We start from the raw sequence: 21896 nt of genomic DNA, 5'->3' as shown, positions 1-21896 counted from the left end.
AGTATTTGTTAAACCTCCCACTTTGGGCTGGATGTGTCAATGTGTAGTTCAAAAATGCATACTCTATTCACAGAATTACTGTCTTACCTCAATAAGCCATTTAATGCCTAGTTTAAAATGAACTTTTTCTCGAAGCTGTGCTGTGCCATTTTCTCTACATTTTCCCCCTAGCAATTTAAGTTCTAGCCAATGAGCTTTAGCCCCTTGCCATTTGAGCGACAGCTAGCTAGATGCACACACAGCAGAACGAGAAAGATAAATTACGTGGGGCACATATCTGCATATATGCGACATAATACGCAGGGACCACTTTTGTCTCGTGAATGCTACTAACAGAACTACTGGCTAAAAACTATACAAAATACAGGTGTGTACATATATGTGTGTGTGTGTGTGTTTAGTGGGGGATACAGTACTACTGAAGCATGACAGTGACTTGATGTCTGCTGCTCTGTGCACAAGACGGGACATGCTGTCACATTATCACTGAGCTGTTTACCGACAGAGATCTTCATACTGTAGTCGGCACTGAGATCCTCATCGGGCGCAGGCAGGTTAGCGCCAGACACATACAAGTTACTTAGACTGTTTTCACATTCTGAGATTTGAATCTCAACACTGGTGTTTCAGCATATTCTAGTTTGGTGTACAACTTCTTTCCAAATACTAGTCCTCAATGTCCCTCGTCCCAGACAGAGCCCATATAAAACCTTCAAACTATATGCTACGCTTGGACTTTTCATAGTCTGCTTGGCTGCAAGTGAGCAAGACGGGGGACCCTCTTTTTCCAAAGACCAGTTAATGGTGCACAACAAAGCACCATAGAGGCTAATTCTGCCTGAGGGAAATCCACAAGCATCTATCTCTGAGGCTAGGCTAGGCTAGGCTAACAAGCATCTATCTCTGAGGCTAGGCTAGGCTAGGCTAACAAGCATCTATCTCTGAGGCTAGGCTAGGCTAGGCTAGGCTAACAAGTGCGTTCTTGTGAATTGCGGTTTACTGAAATAACTGTGTTCCCTCTTGGGGACAACAACAATGAATTAAGCCTTTAGAAATGAACTGTTTATTTCCCTTCTCCTCTCTGTGGTAATCATGTGTGTGTGGTTGATCTGAGGCAGGCTCAGGGGATGTTTGAAGTTCGCTGCAGCACAGAAACAAATGTTAGTGTTTCAGCCAACTGAAACTGTTTATCGGTGCTTTTTGTGCAGGGGGCGGGGGGTAGGGGATGGGGTTGAGGGCCAGAGAATGGAGAGGGGATTTAGTAAGTCTGCCCAGACTTACAGCTGCTTAGACTGTCTGACATTCGTAGGGTAAAGCCTTTGATTGACTTTGCTGGTACAAACGAGTTTTAATCTTCAAAGATTTTAATCTGTCTGTTAAATCACAAGCAGTTAGGGGGAGTGGAAGGGTGGTAACAGTCACGTACTTAGAGAAAAACAACAGCAAGAGTATAAAAACATTTACAAACACAACAAAAAAATGACAATTTCACTAAGCAATTGAGCCGAAACAAAGCATGATAAATGTCAGGCACCTTGCTTTTCAATTACTGAAAAAAGTTCTCTTCATTTGGTGACTGGGATGTCATTCACAGCAAGCACCACTGGGGTAGTGCTGAGGTGCTACGGAGCAAAATAATTGCTTATACTCTTTTTACATAGTTCAGTTATCACAAGGGGTGCACAGCAAGACAACCCCGTTTCAGTGCAGACCCCATTTTAGAGTAGACACAGCAGGGAATAGGTCACTATGACCCTGATGTCTCTCTGCCTGGCCCAGCCTCGCTTGACCTTTGACCTGCTGTGGAGAGTGGGCGCACTCAGTAGTGAGCCGCGGGGCGCCAGTCCAGCAATGTGATTGTAGAAACAAAGCAGGAGGTGTGGAAATAAGAATAAAGGCACTTTAAAAGGCTTCCTTATTTTCAAATAATCCTTTCAAACATATTTTAATGTCTGCACAGTTAAGTATTTGTTCCGTTTCTCAATTGCTGACCCATGGCTGGCCGGTCCTCTCTCTTTCTCCTCCACTGTCACCAACAACTCTTGCTGGTGTCTAGTCCGTGAGGGAAGGAGTAGCTAGAGGTACTTAGTCTTACCCTCTGGGTCTGAGTAGCAACAGAGATGGGCGTCAGAAATAAGAGGGCTTATGAGAGAGAGCCATGTTGTTGTTCGGCGTGCAATGATCCTGTATTAGCAGCACCTCGTACTCCAGGCCGCCATTTTGAACCACAGCCGGCTCCGGCTGCTTTTGGGGCATCGCCCCTCCAATGTTGGAACCAGCCTTGACTCCCTCCAGCTCCAGCTGGGCTGGCTCACACTCCAGATCCAGGTGGCCCTTGGCCCGTTTCCTCCTTATGTAGCACACCACCCCCACGGCGGCTGCAACCAGGACTAGGAGCAGCAGGATGGCCAGAGCCGGCACCAGCATGGTAGTCAGCCTCTTGTCCTCCACCTGCCTCCCTGTGGCAGTGTGCTGCTGGGCCGCTGTGTGGGCCTCCGTGCAGACGCTGTCCCCACCGCTGAGGTCGCCCAGCGGGCTGGCGCACACCGTGTATGTGGAGTTGGGCCGCAGCCCCCTCAGGGTGTACTCTGGGTAGGAAGCGGGCACGCTGAGCTGCATGGGACGCCGGTCGGGCCCCGACAGGTTGCGGTATGTCAGACGGATGCCGCGGATGTAGGGCCGGACCTTGATGTAGCGGTGCAGGTCCAGCAGGATGGAGGAGCTGGTCACCAGGCGCGAGCTGATGTCGGGGGCGTCGGCGGTGACAGTTGCCGCGGAAATGTCATTGTTGTTGTGATTGTGGTCCTGATCGGGAGGGGGGTGGGAGTGGTGGCGGTTCTCGCAATAGGTGCCGTAGAAGCCACGAGGGCAGGTGCACTCCAGATGGCCTTGCCCGTCCAGCCGACAGGTGCCCCCATTCAAGCAGGTCTGGGAGGGGCAGAAGAAGTCCACCTCTGGGTCTTGGCTGCTGCTGGTGGGAGAGGAAGGGACGGGGAGCGGGGGCTGGCTGTTTGTCCCAGTTGAGTTGTCCTCCTCACTGGGCCCGGGTGCAGGGATGGCTGGGGAGGTGCTAGGCAGGGTGATGACCGGAGGGGGCATGGTGGTGCTGGTTCTGACTGTGCTAGCGGTGACAGTAGTGGTGGTGGGGCAGCCAAACTCCCTGTGCTCCAGCCTCTCCAGCACCTTCCCAGCGTTGAGGGGAGGGAAGTGGCAGCGGGTCTCCTCCGTCCTGCCCAGAGTCACCCCCTGGTTCCTGAGCCACCCGGGGAACCAGGCCAGGGTGCACAGGCAGTTGAAAGGGTTCTCGGCCACCGTTAGCTTAGTCAGGTGAGGGAAAAGCTGTGCGAACCCGTCGGGCAAGCCCTGCAGACTCAGGTTGCTGATGTCCAGCTCCTGGAGCTCACTCAGGTTCTTCAGGTCCTCCAGCTTCAGTGGGCCCATGGGGTTCCCGGCCAGGCTCAGGTAGATCAGGCCCCGGGCCTCCCTCAGCGCCAGGGGGAAGGAGCCCAGCTCGTTGCCAGAGATGTCCAGTTCATGGAGGTTCCCCAGGCTGGCCATCAGGTCCTCGTTCAGGCTTTCGAGGCCCAGGCCGGCCAGCTTCAGAGACTCCAGGTTGGGCATCTGGAGGTCGGCTGACCCCAGGGATGGGAGGGTGTTGAAGCGGAGGTCCAGAAGCAGCAGTCTGGGCATGGCTAGGGCGGGGAGCGAGGTGAGCTGGTTTCCCTGCAGCTTGAGCTCCAGCAGCTGCTCCAGGCCGTGGAAGGCGGCAGGGTGTATAGTCCGGATGTGGTTGCTGTAGAGGTACAGCCTCTCCAGTAGGGCCATGCCTGCAAAGGTCTCCTCTGACAGATGGGTGATCTGGTTGGCTGAGAGGTCCAAGTTCCTCAGGGAAGTCAGAGGCTCAAACACCCGGTCGGGCAGTACCGTGACTTTGTTCTGACTCAGATCCAGCATCTCCAGGCTCTCCATCCCCACAAAGTCTTCCTCCACCAGGGTCTCGATGCCGTTGGCGAAGAGGTAGAGGTTCTTGGTGGGTTCCGGGACGCCGTGGGGCATGGTGGCAGAGCGGCGCTGGAAACAGAAGATGGATTCTGGGGTGGAACAGGTGCAGTCCTGGGGACAGTCGCTGGCCAGAGTCCTGCCGGGGAGCCGGAGTAAGAGGAGAAGGAGGAAGGGCGTCAGCGGAGGGAGGAAGAAGGCCTTCATGGTGGCACTGGAGTCACTCTCTCTCCTCTCTCAGCCTGAAAGGACAGATCAAGGACAAGGTCAGCTATAGAAAGAGATGCTTTAAACGCAGGGCCATTGAGTAATAGAATACACAGACCGAGACAAGTCTTATCTTTGTCATGTCTTGCTGGAAACTGTGAAGGACATGGGAAAGGAAGGCAACCTAGAGGTGTTGAACATAGAGACAGCCTAGAGGTGTAGGACATAGAGACAGTCTAGAGGTGTAGGACATAGAGACAGCCTAGAGGTGTAGGACATAGAGACAGCCTAGAGGTGTAGGACATAGAGACGGCCTAGAGGTGTAGGACATAGAGACAGCCTAGAGGTGTAGGACATAGAGACAGCCTAGAGGTGTAGGACATAGAGACAGCCTAGAGGTGTAGGACATAGAGACAGCCTAGAGGTGTAGGACATAGAGACAGCCTAGAGGTGTAGGACATAGAGACGGCCTAGAGGTGTAGGACATAGAGACGGCCTAGAGGTGTAGGACATAGAGACAGCCTAGAGGTGTAGGACATAGAGACAGCCTAGAGGTGTAGGACATAGAGACAGCCTAGAGGTGTAGGACATAGAGACGGCCTAGAGGTGTAGGACATAGAGACGGCCTAGAGGTGTAGGACATAGAGATGGCCTAGAGGTGTAGGACATAGAGACAACCTAGAGGTGTAGGACATAGAGACAGCCTAGAGGTGTAGGACATAGAGACAGCCTAGAGGTGTAGGACATAGAGACAGCCTAGAGGTGTAGGACATAGAGACAGCCTAGAGGTGTAGGACATAGAGACGGCCTAGAGGTGTAGGACATAGAGACGGCCTAGAGGTGTAGGACATAGAGACGGCCTAGAGGTGTAGGACATAGAGACGGCCTAGAGGTGTAGGACATAGAGACGGCCTAGAGGTGTAGGACATAGAGACGGCCTAGAGGTGTAGGACATAGAGACGGCCTAGAGGTGTAGGACATAGAGACGGCCTAGAGGTGTAGGACATAGAGACGGCCTAGAGGTGTAGGACATAGAGACGGCCTAGAGGTGTAGGACATAGAGACAACCTAGAGGTGTAGGACATAGAGACAGCCTAGAGGTGTAGGACATAGAGACAGCCTAGAGGTGTAGGACATAGAGACAGCCTAGAGGTGTAGGACATAGAGACAGCCTGGAGGTGTTGAACATAGAGACAGCCTAGAGGTGTAGGACATAGAGACAGCCTAGAGGTGTAGGACATAGAGACAGCCTAGAGGTGTAGGACATAGAGACAGCCTAGAGGTGTAGGACATAGAGACAGCCTAGAGGTGTAGGACATAGAGACAGCCTAGAGGTGTAGGACATAGAGACAGCCTAGAGGTGTAGGACATAGAGACAGCCTAGAGGTGTAGGACATAGAGACAGCCTAGAGGTGTAGGACATAGAGACAGCCTAGAGGTGTAGGACATAGAGACAGCCTAGAGGTGTAGGACATAGAGACAGCCTAGAGGTGTAGGACATAGAGACAGCCTAGAGGTGTAGGACATAGAGACAGCCTAGAGGTGTAGGACATAGAGACAGCCTGGAGGTGTAGGACATAGAGACAGCCTGGAGGTGTAGGACATAGAGACAACCTAGAGGTGTAGGACATAGAGACGGCCTGGAGGTGTAGGACATAGAGACAGCCTAGAGGTGTAGGACATAGAGACAGCCTAGAGGTGTAGGACATAGACAGCCTAGAGGTGTTGGACATAGAGGTATAGTGCTAATTTGAGATATACAGTAATTCTGTACTATAACTACCCTTCATATCTGTATAATGCGTCACAAATCTGTATAGATCTTTATGATGTATTAGTTTCTCTTTTTTCATGTGGTTAGCACAATATGTGGGGTTATTATCGTCGTCTAGACTGAGCACACATGAAGGATCAAAGACGTGGTCTCTTGACACAGGGCTCTTCAAACAATGGGCCGTAGTTCAGCAGTGACCTCAGGGCTTTGAGTAATTTTCCACTGGACTCGGGGGAAAGAAAGTTCCCTTTGCTACTCTCTATCTATTTACTGTAGCCACAGTCTGACCAAGGTGACTTGAACTCGATAGTATTGTATCAGACACTGAAGAATGGATGTGGATCCTGGATGGTGTTTTCCTAGAGCAGATTGTTAGTTACTGTGGTAGCAGGTTTGGTAGCTGCTTCATTAACATAAACCTTGCTATAGGTCCTGGTAGTACTTGGTGCTGTGGACTGGTAAATACATGTATGTGTGTCTCTGTCTCTGTCTGTCTGTCTCTCTGTGCCTGCCTGTGTCTGTCTGTCTCTCTTTCTGTGTCTGTATCTGTCTCTCTGTGCTTGTCTGTGTCTCTCTCTGTGTCTGTCTCTCTCTCAGGGTCTGGACAGTCCACCACTACCATTTACAGTTCTTCGCACACTGTGGTTGAACAGGAAGCACATTTAACCATTTTCTCCATGTTTACGACAAACTCTTTAGCCTGTGAAACCACATTACAGACACACGCACGAACACACACACACAAATTGTTCAGATTACGATGTATGAGGAAGGCCATGAAGCCTGTCAAGAACTCCAGTCACCCCAGCCACGGACTGTTACCATCTGGCAAATGGTATCGGGTCTCGGACCAACAGGCTCCGAGCCCGCTTCTACCACCAGGCCATCAGACTGTTGAACAGCAAACCCTAGCTGTTTACCTGCTCAGACCTGCACCTTAGAGGCTGTTTACACTGACTCTCCACACGTCCAACCCTTGCACACAACTACACACCAACACACACACACACACACAAACACACACATGCACACACAAAGTCAACACTGCTGTTGGATTTGATACTTCTATTCAACTGCGTAAAGACACTACCCACTTTACATTTGGAACACAGTTCTGCTTAATCATTACACATTCATCATCTGTACTGTATATCTTATTAGATCTGTTTTATTACTATGGGAACTATCTTCCTCTATGACTTATTATTTTAGATTCAACTTTTCTATTATTATTGATATGGATATTGTACTGCATTGTTGAGGGAGCTAGCGTGTTAGCATTTCACTGCACCTTTTATACCTGCTGTTAACTGTTTTCTACCTGCTGTTAACTGTTTTCTACCTGCTGTTAACTGTTTTCTACCTCATGTTAACTGTTTTCTAACTGCTGTTAACTGTTTTCTAACTGCTGTTAGTGGTTTTATACCTGCTGTTAACGGTTTTATACTGTATTTGGAGTTTACTGGAGTTTACCTGGTGTTAAAGGTTTTATATCTGCTGTTAACTGTTTTATACCTGCTGTTAACTGTTTTATACCTGCTGTTAACTGTTTTATACCTGCTGTTAACTGTTTTATCCCTGCTGTTAACTGTTTTATCCCTGCTGTTAACTGTTTTCTACCTGCTGTTAACTGTTTTATACCTGCTGTTAACTGTTTTCTACCTGCTGTTAACTGTTTTTCATACCTGCTGTTAACTGTTTTCAACCTGCTGTTAACTGTTTCTACCTGCTGTTAACTGTTTTTCATACCTGCTGTTAACTGTTTCTACCTGCTGTTAACTGTTTTTCATACCTGCTGTTAACTGTTTCTACCTGCTGTTAACTGTTTTTCATACCTGCTGTTAACTGTTTTTCATACCTGCTGTTAACTGTTTTCTACCTGCTGTTAACTGTTTTCTACCTGCTGTTAACTGTTTTCTACCTGCTGTTAACTGTTTTCTACCTGCTGTTAACTGTTTCTACCTGCTGTTAACTGTTTTATACCTGCTGTTAACTGTTTTATACCTGCTGTTAACTGTTTTATACCTGCTGTTAACTGTTTCTACCTGCTGTTAACTGTTTTATACCTGCTGTTAACTGTTTTTCATACCTGCTGTTAACTGTTTTATACCTGCTGTTAACTGTTTCTACCTGCTGTTAACTGTTTTATCCCTGCTGTTAACTGTTTTATACCTGCTGTTAACTGTTTTCTACCTGCTGTTAACTGTTTTATACCTGCTGTTAACTGTTTTCTACCTGCTGTTAACTGTTTTTCATACCTGCTGTTAACTGTTTTTCATACCTGCTGTTAACTGTTTTTCATACCTGCTGTTAACTGTTTTATACCTGCTGTTAACTGTTTTCTACCTGCTGTTAACTGTTTTCTACCTGCTGTTAACTGTTTTCTACCTGCTGTTAACTGTTTTTCATACCTGCTGTTAACTGTTTTTCATACCTGCTGTTAACTGTTTTTCATACCTGCTGTTAACTGTTTTTCATACCTGCTGTTAACTGTTTTTCATACCTGCTGTTAACTGTTTTATACCTGCTGTTAACTGTTTTCTACCTGCTGTTAACTGTTTTTCATACCTGCTGTTAACTGTTTTATACCTGCTGTTAACTGTTTCTACCTGCTGTTAACTGTTTTCTACCTGCTGTTAACTGTTTTCTACCTGCTGTTAACTGTTTTCTACCTGCTGTTAACTGTTTTTCATACCTGCTGTTAACTGTTTCTACCTGCTGTTAACTGTTTCTACCTGCTGTTAACTGTTTCTACCTGCTGTTAACTGTTTCTACCTGCTGTTAACTGTTTCTACCTGCTGTTAACTGTTTCTACCTGCTGTTAACTGTTTCTACCTGCTGTTAACTGTTTTTCATACCTGCTGTTAACTGTTTCTACCTGCTGTTAACTGTTTTTCATACCTGCTGTTAACTGTTTCTACCTGCTGTTAACTGTTTCTACCTGCTGTTAACTGTTTTATACCTGCTGTTAACTGTTTCTACCTGCTGTTAACGGTTTTATCCCTGCTGTTAACTGTTTTATACCTGCTGTTAACTGTTTTTCATACCTGCTGTTAACTGTTTCTACCTGCTGTTAACTGTTTCTACCTGCTGTTAACTGTTTCTACCTGCTGTTAACTGTTTCTACCTGCTGTTAACGGTTTTATCCCTGCTGTTAACTGTTTTATACCTGCTGTTAACTGTTTTATACCTGCTGTTAACTGTTTTATACCTGCTGTTAACTGTTTTATACCTGCTGTTAACTGTTTTATACCTGCTGTTAACTGTTTTATACCTGCTGTTAACGGTTTTATACCTGCTGTTAACTGTTTTATATCTGCTGTTAACTGTTTTCTACCTGCTGTTAACTGTTTTATACCTGCTGTTAACGGTTTTATACCTGCTGTTAATGGTTTTATCCCTGCTGTTAACGGTTTTATCCCTGCTGTTAACTGTTTTATACCTGCTGTTAACAGTTTTATACCTGCTGTTAACAGTTTTATACCTGCTGTTAACTGTTTTATCCCTGCTGTTAACGGTTTTATCCCTGCTGTTAACGGTTTTATCCCTGCTGTTAACTGTTTTATCCCTGCTGTTAACTGTTTTATCCCTGCTGTTAACGGTTTTATCCCTGCTGTTAACGGTTTTATACCTGCTGTTAACGGTTTTCTACCTGCTGTTTAACTTTCTTATTATACCTACTGTTAACGGTTTTCTTATACCTACTGTTAATAACTGTAACAAAAAACATTTGATCTGGAGGATTGACATGAGAGCGAGTGTGTGTGATTCTGTGTCTCAGTGTAAAACAGTGTCTTAATGCTGCAGTACAAACTGCTCCTTGTTTCCCTCTCATTTCTCCACTTTTACAACTGTACCAAGTCTCTGTCTGTGACTGGAATTATGTGATATACCATATAGTGCATGTGTGCATGCATCTGTGTGTGATTTAGCTTGCGGTGCTCTAAACTTGTGTCCTTATCGATATCCTGGAGCTGCTTTCCTGACAAACGTTCAGTATAAATCACCTAACATTAGAATGTTGTCATTACTCAAAACTTTGGCCAACGCTCCTTACTAAACACGTCTGAGAAATACAGTAGAAACTCAGAGATGCTGAGAGAGGTGCTTTTGTATCCAAAGAGAGGATAGTGTCAGATGGGCAAGTCAAGTAATTTACACCCCGGATTCACTTGAGACCCAGCATATTCAGGCCCGAGACGGGACACCTGTAAGATCACATAACTTAGACTTGAGTTGAAAGAGATCGAGGGAAGGGAGGAAAGAAAGAGGGGGGAATGGATGGCATATAAAGGGAAGACGAGCCGCTCAAGTGAGTCATTGAAGACGTTTATCATCCTTCGTTCCGAGGATTAATCGCACGGGTTAGTGGCCTTGAGCGAGGAGAGAGTAAAATAAAGATTTTCAATCTTTCTTCCTTCCTTCTGTCCTCCCCTTCTCTCTCTCCCTACTTCTCTCTTTCTCTCCCTACCTCCCTTTCTCTCTCTCTCTCTCTCTCTCTCTGGGCGTAAAAGGACAGTGTGGGGGGTTTAATATCCGCAGTTCACGTCGGGGTGAAATACGCCAAGCTTAGTTTTATTGGACACTGCAGGGGAGACTGCGACGGTATTATTTTCTCTCCCTTTAAACATGAGCCACGCAGACACAGTCATCTGATTTATATTCAACTATTCCTTTTCTCCACCTGCAGTGTTTCCACTTTCTCTTTAATTCTGCTTTTATTTGGAAAGCAGTTTTCAACATTTAGAAAAATGTCATGATTTAAGTTGATTGTGGGTGGGGGCTGCTCGCTGTGTGAGTGGAAATCGTAGACACCTTCAGGTTGAAATTGTAGACACCTTCAGGTTGAAATTGTAGACACCTTCAGGTTGAAATTGTTCACTTAAGGGACTTTCTTAAGCGGCGTTTTAATGGTACTGGTTGCTGTTTTGGGTACTACCTGGATTCTTCTTGTATAGTAGGGTTTGTCCTGACAAATCTACCCATAATACTCCCAGAGAACACTGTTCTGAGTTGCTTGAGGGGTTGAAAGGGTACAACACTAAAAACGTCCCAGACAATGACTGAAACTTTCCCATATTCATTTTCCTTTCTATCTCTCTCTTCCTTTCTGCCTCGCTGTCTATCGTTACTCACTTGTAGCACTGACCCACCCATTCAGCCAATGCACAACTTTGCTGCAACCTTGTAGCAACATTGTGAGGCAGATATCACACTCTCCCATCTGAAAACACAACCCTGAGCTACGGAGATAGTGCCACCATGGTTACGGTAACTTCCGCCCTTACCCTTCCACTTTCTCCAAACATTGCCAGTCATTCTCAAGGTCTCTCTCTCTCTCTCTGCTGACTCTTTGATATAGGAGTCTTTTGCCTGCAGAGAGACACATTATCACGTCCTGCATTAGGTCATACTGTAGCCGCCGGCCCACAACAAGATTATCTTATAGCTAATCACGCTGTTATAGTTAATTACTGATTGAATTTATTCAACTTAGTCTAGTTGCTTCTGCGTCACATTGAAGAATAATCTGGTTGTTTGGTTGTGTGCCATTGCCACGTTGTTCCCAGAGTCTGGAAATCTTTTATCCAAGTTTATCTGTCCGAAAAGTTGGCTCTGCTTCCTTGTCTCTCTAACGATGAATGAACCATCATCATCTTCACCTTTATCCCTCACTCTATCTCTGTTCTCTCTCGTTCTAGCTCCTACTCTCAGCAGGCAACACAAGCTGTATGTGCCTGTGTGTAATAACTGTTATAATGCCTGAACCCCACTGATGATGGCCATGACATATGATGAACTTTGCAGAAGGAAACAGAGCAGGTTTTTTGCATTCTTGCGGCTGGCGTTTCATTAATTCACTGGCAGCCATGCGATCTTTTCCTCCAAAAGCCGGTTTTAGTTGCGGCCGTATAAAACTACCAGAAATGCACAGGGCTTGTGCCAAGTAGATATTACTGTTGAAGCGGAGCCACCGAGTCCACTTCCACTGCATATCTGACATCTGTTTTCCCTGTTCTCTTTTACTGTTCTTTATTTCCATTGTACATTTTCTTTACTGATAAACACGGCCTCGAATGTCAAGAGTTGGAGTGGAGATGTAAGGGCTGGGAGGCAGGGGAAAGAGGAAGGCGGGGGGGGGGACACACAGGCCATGAAAGTTAATTTCTAGCCCAGTATCATCCCTTCACATCACGCCACCACTGTGGTATGTATTTTCCTCCTCTTTCAGCATACCTCTCTTTTCTCATTCCACTCTTCCTGGAAATCATAACCCTTGATATGAAAATGTTTTTTTCCCCTGTAGTTCCTTGATAGCGGATTACGTTAAAGAAGAGATGTGTAGTGGTAATATCTCGGATCCATTCCCTGAGCTACACATTCCCAGTGTTATGTTCCAAGTCATTACATGTTAAAGCCAAGGCTGGGCAGAGATGTATTGTTATACAGCCAAATACCAATAAAGTAGCTTTAGTATTGTGCCATTGGGTCAGGTTAACAAAGTAGCCAGCAGCTAACTCACTAACAGCTATCAACAGCCAACACCTGCTAACTCTGTGAGAAATACCTCTTAACTTCTGCCAACAGTGTAAAAAGTACTAACTTAGCTTTTCTTTCTGCCAACAATGCAAAAAGTACTGTGTTGGACCCAATCAGCACTAGGTATAGGCCTAGTAATTGTTTCTGGAAAATCTTGTTCAGACAGTGAAGATAGCATCTGATGGAGGTACAGTCTGCCATTTGACCACAGTGTAATGGGTAGTAGGGGTGAGGGGTCGCAGTTATCCCATGGGTTTAAACACAACGCCTGGGGGAATACATTTAAATGGACTGATAATGGAATTCAGTGGATTGTAATGGATTTCTGCCCATGCTCATGTAACTGGTGGTCCGTCTGAACTGCACTTCAACATTACATGTGTAGAGAACTTCCCTCACAGGAAAATCACGTTATTCTAAATTAGAGTTTTCTACTAGCAGGTTCTTAACTATGACTTCATTCGGCTTATGTGTGCCTTTGCTGAAGTTTCTAAAATGTGGCTTGAGTTTTTCCTTCGGTTCAGCCATAAAGTCAACAGAGACATGAACCCGGGCTCTTCTCATGATATACAGCCTATAATAAAGAGCAGGAAGGCTGGTAGTATTACAGGGTTGGGAAATGATGAAGAAGTAGATGGGAAGAGAGTGTGGCTGGATGGATCTGCTGTGCTGGATGGATGGATGGATGGATCTGCTGTGCTGGATGGATGGATGGATGGATATGCTGTGCTGTGTGGCTGGATGGATATGCTGTGTGGATGGATGGATATGCTGTGCTGTGTGGCTGGATGGATATGCTGTGTGGATGGATGGATATGCTGTGCTGGATGGATATGCTGTGTGGATGGATATGCTGTGTGGATGGATGGATATGCTGTGCTGTGTGGCTGGATGGATATGCTGTGTGGATGGATGGATATGCTGTACTGGATGGATATGCTGTGCTGTGTGGCTGGATGGATATGCTGTGCTGTGTGGCTGGATGAATCTGCTGTGCTGGATGGATATGCTGTGCTGTGTGGCTGGATGGATCTGCTGTGCTGGATGGATATGCTGTGCTGTGTGGGTGGATAGATGGTTATCCTGTGCTGTGTGGCTGGATGGATGGATATGCTGTGTGGGTGGATGGATATGCTGTGCTGTGTGGCTGGATGGATGGATCTGCTGTGCTGTGTGGATGGATGGATGGATCTGCTGTGCTGTGTGGATGGATGGATGGATCTGCTGTGCTGTGTGGATGGGTGGATGGATATGCTGTGCTGTGTGGCTGGATGGATGGATCTGCTGTGCTGTGTGGATGGATGGATGGATCTGCTGTGCTGTGTGGCTGGATGGATGGATATGCTGTGCTGTGTGGCTGGATGGATAGATCTGCTGTGCTGTGTGGATGGATGGATGGATCTGCTGTGCTGTGTGGATGGATGGATGGATCTGCTGTGCTGTGTGGATGGATGGATGGATCTGCTGTGCTGTGTGGATGGATGGATGGATCTGCTGTGCTGTGTGGATGGATGGATATGCTGTGCTGTGTGTAGAGAAAAAGGGATTGTGAAAGAATAACAGAAGATGAAGGCTGGGGAAAGGGAAACACTAACAACAGTTGGAGGATGGTAAAACAGACATTTTGCAAGCTTGCCTGGCGCAATGGAACCAATGGAATAGTCCCTAAAGTGCAATCCCCGATCATCTGGCACTCCAGGCAGACTCAATCGAACACCCAAAGTATTTAAAAGAAGAAAAAAATATATATTTGAACCGAGGTCTGTCACAACATACACACATACAGCAGTATGCATTTGTGTGGAATGTGTCTGAAGCGGTACAGAACAAACATCAGCCAATCACACCTCTCCCTGAACAGAGGGAGCCAATCAGGCGCTGGAGGATACAAGCAAGAGACGGGGGACGGGTGTAGGGGAGCAGGGCCAGAATACACAAGATCAAGGTAGCCATGCAGTATAGATGGAGGTATGAGTGTCGGGAGAGGAGGAGAGAGAGGGGAGGCCGACATGAAAGAAAGCGAGAGAGACGTAAGGAGGGGAGCTATGTAGATGAAGTTTGGAATATTTTCCTAAGAAACCCAATGTTGTGATTCTTGCTGTCAGGGGTCTATGTTTATTTTACTGTGCCTCATTCCGACATGGGTCCAGAGAATCTGATAGCCCAGAGGGAGCCATGAGGCTGGGGCAGGCAGAGAGGGAGCCATGAGGCTGGGGCAGGCAGAGAGGGAGCCATGAGGCTGGTGCCGGCAGAGAGGGAGCCATGAGTCTGGTGCCGGCAGAGAGGGAGCCATGGAGGACATAGAGAGGAAATAGACAGACAGATGGGGTGTATTCAGTGAGGTTTTGTTTCTGACTTAGAATATGTGGACAACTACAAATACCTAGGTGTCTGGCTAGATTGTAAACTCTCCTTCCAGACTCACATTAAACATCCCCAATCCAAAATTAAATCTAGAATCGGCTTCCTATTTCACAACAATGCATCCTTCACTCATGCTGCCAAACATACCCTCGTAAAACCGATCCTCGACTTCGGCGATGTCATTTACAAAATAGCCTCCAACACTCTACTCAGCAATTGGATGCAGTCTATCACAGTGCCATCCGTTTTGTCACCAAAGCCCCATATACTACCCACCACTGCGACCTGTATGCTCTCGTTGGCTGGCCCTCGCTACATATTCGTTGTGAAACCCACTGGCCCCAGGTCATCTATAAGTCTTTTCTAGGTAAAGCCCCGCCTTATCTCAGCTCACTGGTCACCATAGCAGCACCCATCCGTAGCATGGGCACCAGCAGGTATATCTCACTGGTCAACCCCAAAGTCAATTCCTCCTTTGGCCGCCTCTCCTTCCAGTTCTCTGCTGCCAATGACTGGAACGAATTGCAAAATTCACTGAAACTGGAGACCCATATCTCCCTCACTAACATTAAGCACCAGATGTCAGAGCAGCTCACAGATCACTGCACCTGTACATAGCCCATCTGTAAATAGCCCATCCAATTACCTCATCCCCCATACTGTTATTTATGTTATTTATTTTGCTCCTTTGCACCTCAGTATCTCTACTTGCACACTCATCTTCTGCACATCTATCACTCCCGTGTTTAATTGCTATATTGTAATTATTTTGCCACTATGGCCTATTAATTGTGTAACTCTGTGTTGTTTGTGTTGGACTGCTTTGCTTTATCTTGGCCAGGTCGCAGTTGTAAATGAGAACTTGTTCTCAACTGGCCTAACTGGTTAAATAAAGGTGAAATAAGTCAAATAAAAGGTGAAACGTTCAGAACGTTGCAGATAGAAATGTATAGAATAGAGACTCCACCACCTGACACACAGTCATGTCTGTTCCACACCTGGGTTCTAATACTATTTCAAATCATTTCAAATACTACTTGGAAGATTTGGGCCAGTGTTTGAACCCAGGTCTGCTATCATCCTGGGAGGAATGTAGCCGTTGAGCGTCACCTTCTCTCCTCCTCGGGCGTGTCATTTCCTCTCTGCTGTCTCCACCGCTCTTTGCCTCCTCTCTGTTTAAACTTGAAACATTCCTGAGATGTGCAGCAGCTGAGTTTGAAAGGGAGCTTCCTCCGAGTCTCATCTGTCTACAAACACACACTCGGCCCTTGCAACGTTAGATTAAGAGGACGTTTCCCCTTTAGGAAAGCTATATATTTCCCAAGAAAAACGGGGAAAATCTCAACAGACTAGGGACTTGACTGACTATGTGTGGATGGAGTAAGCACAGAATGACACAGAACACTAGAGGACATACAGTACATAACAATGTGTATCTCTATGGGAGTAGGGCTTTCTTTGTTCCTACTCCCATTACACAACTAGAGTTATAACCTCTGTGCTCTCTGGGTTTGACCGTATCTATTATAAAAAGCTGATGAATGTGTGGCACTGCTGGTGCTTCAGGCCAGGAGCCTGTGGTAGAGGAGAGTATGCATGGCAACATCTTTGCGTAACACTGTGCAAGAAAAACATGTGGCTGAAAATGTAAATAAAGAGAAGAGGATCGGAGAAATGAAAGGCCTTTCTCTCTCTCTCCCTGCTCTCTCGCTCTCTGTCCCTCTTTTTCTTCTCAAGACATAGAGGAAAAAGCAACAAAACAGGGGGAACCAAAAGGAGAGAGAGAGAGAAAAGAAAGGTCCAACAAGCTAGGAGAAACAGAAAGAAGGGTCGGTCCTGTCACTTGTCAGTCAAGTGGAGGGCTGAGATGGGTTTAAAGGTCTAGCCTGCATGAGAGAGAGTTGTGAAGCCTCAGCAATTACAGCTTCACAGGGCCTCCAAGGCCCAGGGCCCAATGTCAAGAGCCCTTATCTCCAGCAAAAAGATAGGAGCCAGGGCCATGTGGAGAGGCTGTATTGTAAAGTTTTGTGCGTGTGTGTGTGCGTGTGCAGACACCTACTAAATAACACCTATCTCCCCTTGATCCCCCCACAGAGCGGTAACTTGATCCTCCCACAGAGCGGTAACTTGATCCCCCGTCACTTCTAAGATCTTAACACTGTGTCATCTTTCCCTCATTCCCCTGGCTGCGGTTCTCTAATGGTACGGCCCTCACGCTGTCCTAGCAGGGGGCAGTCCTGGTCAAAACCATCAATCTCAGACAACGGGGGTCAATGAGAGAAAGAGGGAGATGTAGGGAGAGAAAGAGCAGGAGGGGGAGAGAGAGAGAGAGAGGAAGATTAAACATCAGCCTAGTGAGAAAGGCCGGATGTGAAGGCGAAGCAGACCTGACATTCGTTAAGCGCCCGTTTGAAGGAATAGAAACTCCTAACATCCATCAGGCTGGTAGTGAGAGCTGGGATAGCATGTTGGGATGTGGCCTGAGCAGCCCCTTTTCTTGTGGTGGGCCTGAAATATACCAGAGAGAGAGTTGTGTGCAGCAGCTTGCAAAGTTCGTTTCACGGTATTGCCCCCGTAACCCCCCCTTCACACCACTACAAAGATACTGTGGCTGCCAGAGGTTCATTGTCCCTGACAGATGTCGTAAAATCATTACCCCTCCTTCCTTTTCTTCTCTCTATTCTCTATATTGCCAGATTAATCTTTGACTGAACTCTCTGTAAAGCTTGTTCTAGAAAAGTCAGAAAGGACAGAAAGTTATTTGTGTCAGACTGAAGATTCTTCACCAACTGTGCTTTCTCCGATGTCAAGATCTATCTCTGCTTACTACTAGGTTGCATAGCACCTTGGGAGAGAAAAGCAGTTTATCATTTACATTTGTTATTATCATTCACTGTTACCGAAAGCCTTGATCGTATTGCAGAAGAGGGAAAACAAGTTCTTCAGTTTCTTTCTCTTCCTCCCCCGTCTCTTTCATATTAGTCTCTACCTCCTCTCCATCAACACTTCCCTGCTCCCTCCCTTCCTCCTCAAACCTTATAGATTCAACGGCAAGTTAAACAAGTATGGCCACCGGTGCACAACGTCATAAATACTTCAGCACATTTCTTATACAAGTAAAAAATACTCTGCATTGCATTACACACGTTGCACAACAATGTGGTTAGCATAGCTGACATTATTATACTGCATACTTCACTAACCTAGCTACATGTTTTCATTGACTGTATACTTCACTAACCTAGCTACATGTTTTTATTGACTGTATACTTCACTAACCTAGCTACATGTTTTCATTGACTGTATACTTCGCTAACCTAGCTACATGTTTTCATTGACTGTATACTTCACTAACCTAGCTACATGTTTTTATTGACTGTATACTTCACTAACCTAGCTACATGTTTTCATTGACTGTATACTTCGCTAACCTAGCTACATGTTTTCATTGACTGTATACTTCACTAACCTAGCTACATGTTTTCATTGACTGTATACTTCGCTAACCTAGCTACATGTTTTCATTGACTGTATCCTTCACTAACCTAGCTACATGTTTTTATTGACTGTATACTTCACTAACCTAGCTACATGTTTTTATTGACTGTATACTTCACTAACCTAGCTACATGTTTTCATTGACTGTATACTTCACTAACCTAGCTACATGTTTTTATTGACTGTATACTTCACTAACCTAGCTACATGTTTTCATTGACTGTATACTTCGCTAACCTAGCTACATGTTTTTATTGACTGTATACTTCACTAACCTAGCTACATGTTTTCATTGACTGTATCCTTCGCTAACCTAGCTACATGTTTTCATTGACTGTATCCTTCACAAACCTAGCTACATGTTTTTATTGACTGTATACTTCACTAACCTAGCTACATGTTTTCATTGACTGTATACTTCGCTAACCTAGCTACATGTTTTCATTGACTGTATCCTTCACTAACCTAGCTACATGTTTTCATTGACTGTATCCTTCGCTAACCTAGCTACATGTTTTCATTGACTGTATCCTTCACTAACCTAGCTACATGTTTTCATTGACTGTATCCTTCACTAACCTAGCTACATGTTTTCATTGACTGTATCCTTCACTAACCTAGCTACATGTTTTCATTGACTGTATCCTTCACTAACCTAGCTACATGTTTTCATTGACTGTATCCTTCACTAACCTAGCTACATGTTTTCATTGACTGTATACTTCGCTAACCTAGCTACATGTTTTCATTGACTGTATCCTTCACTAACCTAGCTACATGTTTTCATTGACTGTATCCTTCACTAACCTAGCTCCATGTTTTCATTGACTGTATACTTCACTAACCTAGCTACATGTTTTCATTGACTGTATCCTTCACTAACCTAGCTACATGTTTTCATTGACTGTATCCTTCACTAACCTAGCTACATGTTTTTATTGACTGTATACTTCACTAACCTAGCTACATGTTTTCATTGACTGTATCCTTCACTAACCTAGCTACATGTTTTCATTGACTGTATACTTCACTAACCTAGCTACATGTTTTCATTGACTGTATCCTTCACTAACCTAGCTACATGTTTTCATTGACTGTATCCTTCACTAACCTAGCTACATGTTTTCATTGACTGTGCACCACACTTAAAGGTGGAGTTTCAGTTTACCAAACTATCCGGGGGTATCAACAATAAGTGTTTTCAGTGTGTTCGTGGATTGACCCGTCAGAATTCAGAAACTCCCCCAGAACTCTCTTTTCTTCTGTTCTACTTTACTCCGTCCATTTTCTCTCAATAATCCCCTTTCCTCCTTTTACCCATTTATCATCTGCTGCTCTCCGTCCTGTCTAGGGGGGCCCTGGTTTATGGGATGGCGCTGTCATGTTGAGGGACGACCCTTACTCGGTGCATTGTGGGTAACAGGGTCCAGCTGTGGTCAGGGGGAGGGGGGCAGGGACAGTGGAGTTAGGATGGGTGGTGCGTGGGGGTGCTCCTGTTTCACCTCACAGGACAGCAGCTAGGGGAATGGGGGTAAGAGGAGGGGGTCACAGGGGGCAGATAGACCTCAACACCAGTGTTCCCATGTCTGCTGAGGTGATATTTTATGATTGTTATGTATACACGTCCCTAGTGCTGTACACTGCAGTAAATCCATAGAAACTGCTTGAGCCCAATGCTAGTGGGATGCTGCACTGCTGCAGTGAATCTAACAGGGGTAACAGTGTTATACCCTGGAGGACTGAGCTCTGGCTCTGTAGTAGTGGAGATCAGACTGTAATTCATGCTCTAGACTACTAGCATGGTTCCATTAGAAGACAAGGTCCCTGCATAAAAGGACTCTAGGTAGCTAGGCACTCAGCATACTATCTCTCCCTAGGCACTCAGCATACTATCTCTCCCTAGTAACTCAGCATACTATCTCTCCCTAGTAACTCAGCATACTAGCTCTCCCTAGTAACTCAGCATACCATCTCTCTCCCTAGTAACTCAGCATACTATATCTCTCCCTAGGCACTCAGCATACTATCTCTCCCTAGGCACTCAGCATACTATCTCTCTCCCTGGTAACTCAGCATACTATCTCTCTCCCTAGGCACTCAGCATACTATCTCTCTCCCTGGTAACTCAGCATACTATCTCTCTCCCTAGTAACTCAGCATACTATCTCTCTCCCTAGTAACTCAGCATACTATCTCTCTCCCTGGTAACTCAGCATACCATCTCTCTCCCTAGTAACTCAGCATACTATCTCTCTCCCTAGTAACTCAGCATACTATCTCTCTCCCTGGTAACTCAGCATACTATCTCTCTCCCTAGTAACTCAGCATACTATCTCTCTCCCTGGTAACTCAGCATACCATCTCTCTCCCTAGTAACTCAGCATACTATCTCTCTCCCTAGTAACTCAGCATACTATCTCTCTCCCTGGTAACTCAGCATACCATCTCTCTCCCTAGTAACTCAGCATACTATCTCTCTCCCTGGTAACTCAGCATACTATCTCTCTCCCTGGTAACTCAGCATACCATCTCTCTCCCTAGTAACTCAGCATACCATCTCTCTCCCTAGTAACTCAGCATACTATCTCTCTCCCTGGTAACTCAGCATACTATCTCTCTCCCTGGTAACTCAGCATACCATCTCTCTCCCTAGTAACTCAGCATACCATCTCTCTCCCTAGTAACTCAGCATTGTGTGTTCCTTCAGACTCCCTAACTGGGTTAGTTCTCTGGCTCGCCAGTAAACACTGGTCACCAGCACCACCAGAGATGGCTACACACCAGTAAACACTGGTCACCAGCACCACCAGAGATGGCTACACACCAGTAAACACTGGTCACCAGGACCACCAGAGATGGCTACACACCAGTAAACACTCGTCACCAGCACCACCAGAGATGACTGCACACCAGTAAACACTGGTCACCAGCACCACCAGAGGTGGCTGCACACCAGTAAACACTGGTCACCAGCACCACCAGAGATGGCTACACACCAATGAACACACAATGGTTGAAAGAGCATCTGCAACACATTGGTTTCTGCAATTGCTCCTCATAGCATTGCAGTTGGTGAAACCTTTCATAGCCACTCATCTCTTCTTCCTAATGAAGTGTTTCCTAAACCCTCAACATTTCCACTGATTGGATGTATTTGAAGAACTAGCACACCTGAATCAACTAATGAAGTGCTTGGTGATTGGTTGACCAATCAGATGTGCTTATACTGAAACACATGAAATAGATGGAATGGCTAGGGGTGCTTGAGGAGAGGTTTGGGAAACCCTGGCCTAACTAATACATCTCATTAGATAACCATCACCTGCCAGGAAAACAAAGACCTGAGAGCAATGAGCCATATTACTATTCCTAGAGGTCAGGGGTCAGAGTCAGATTGGCTGTTTCCACTGCTGCTAAAGCGACTGTGTCCTTTGTGTAACCCTCCACCAAGACAAGACAGATAACAGGGCCTGTTTGACACAGGCACACACCCATCGCACGCACGCACACACAC

General features: G+C 46.0%; 1 protein-coding gene across 2 annotated transcripts in view; it reads right to left on the bottom strand.

The window, feature by feature from the left end:
- LOC120044834 (vasorin-like) overlaps positions 1 to 21896 on the bottom strand; it is a 50030-nt gene that overhangs the window by 471 nt on the left and 27663 nt on the right. For both annotated transcript variants that reach the window (XM_038989512.1, XM_038989511.1), the window contains one exon: positions 1 to 4241. This exon is cut by the window's left edge and continues 471 nt beyond it. In XM_038989512.1, coding sequence (XP_038845440.1) covers positions 2128 to 4206 — 2079 coding nt within the window. In that variant the 5' untranslated portion in view covers positions 4207 to 4241 and the 3' untranslated portion in view covers positions 1 to 2127. The remainder of the gene's footprint in view (positions 4242 to 21896) is intronic.

The sequence above is a fragment of the Salvelinus namaycush genome, chromosome 3 (assembly GCF_016432855.1).
Source record: "Salvelinus namaycush isolate Seneca chromosome 3, SaNama_1.0, whole genome shotgun sequence".
Lineage (NCBI taxonomy): Eukaryota > Metazoa > Chordata > Actinopteri > Salmoniformes > Salmonidae > Salvelinus > Salvelinus namaycush.
Note: the sequence above shows the minus strand (reverse complement) of the source record. Positions and strands in the feature narration are given on the sequence as shown.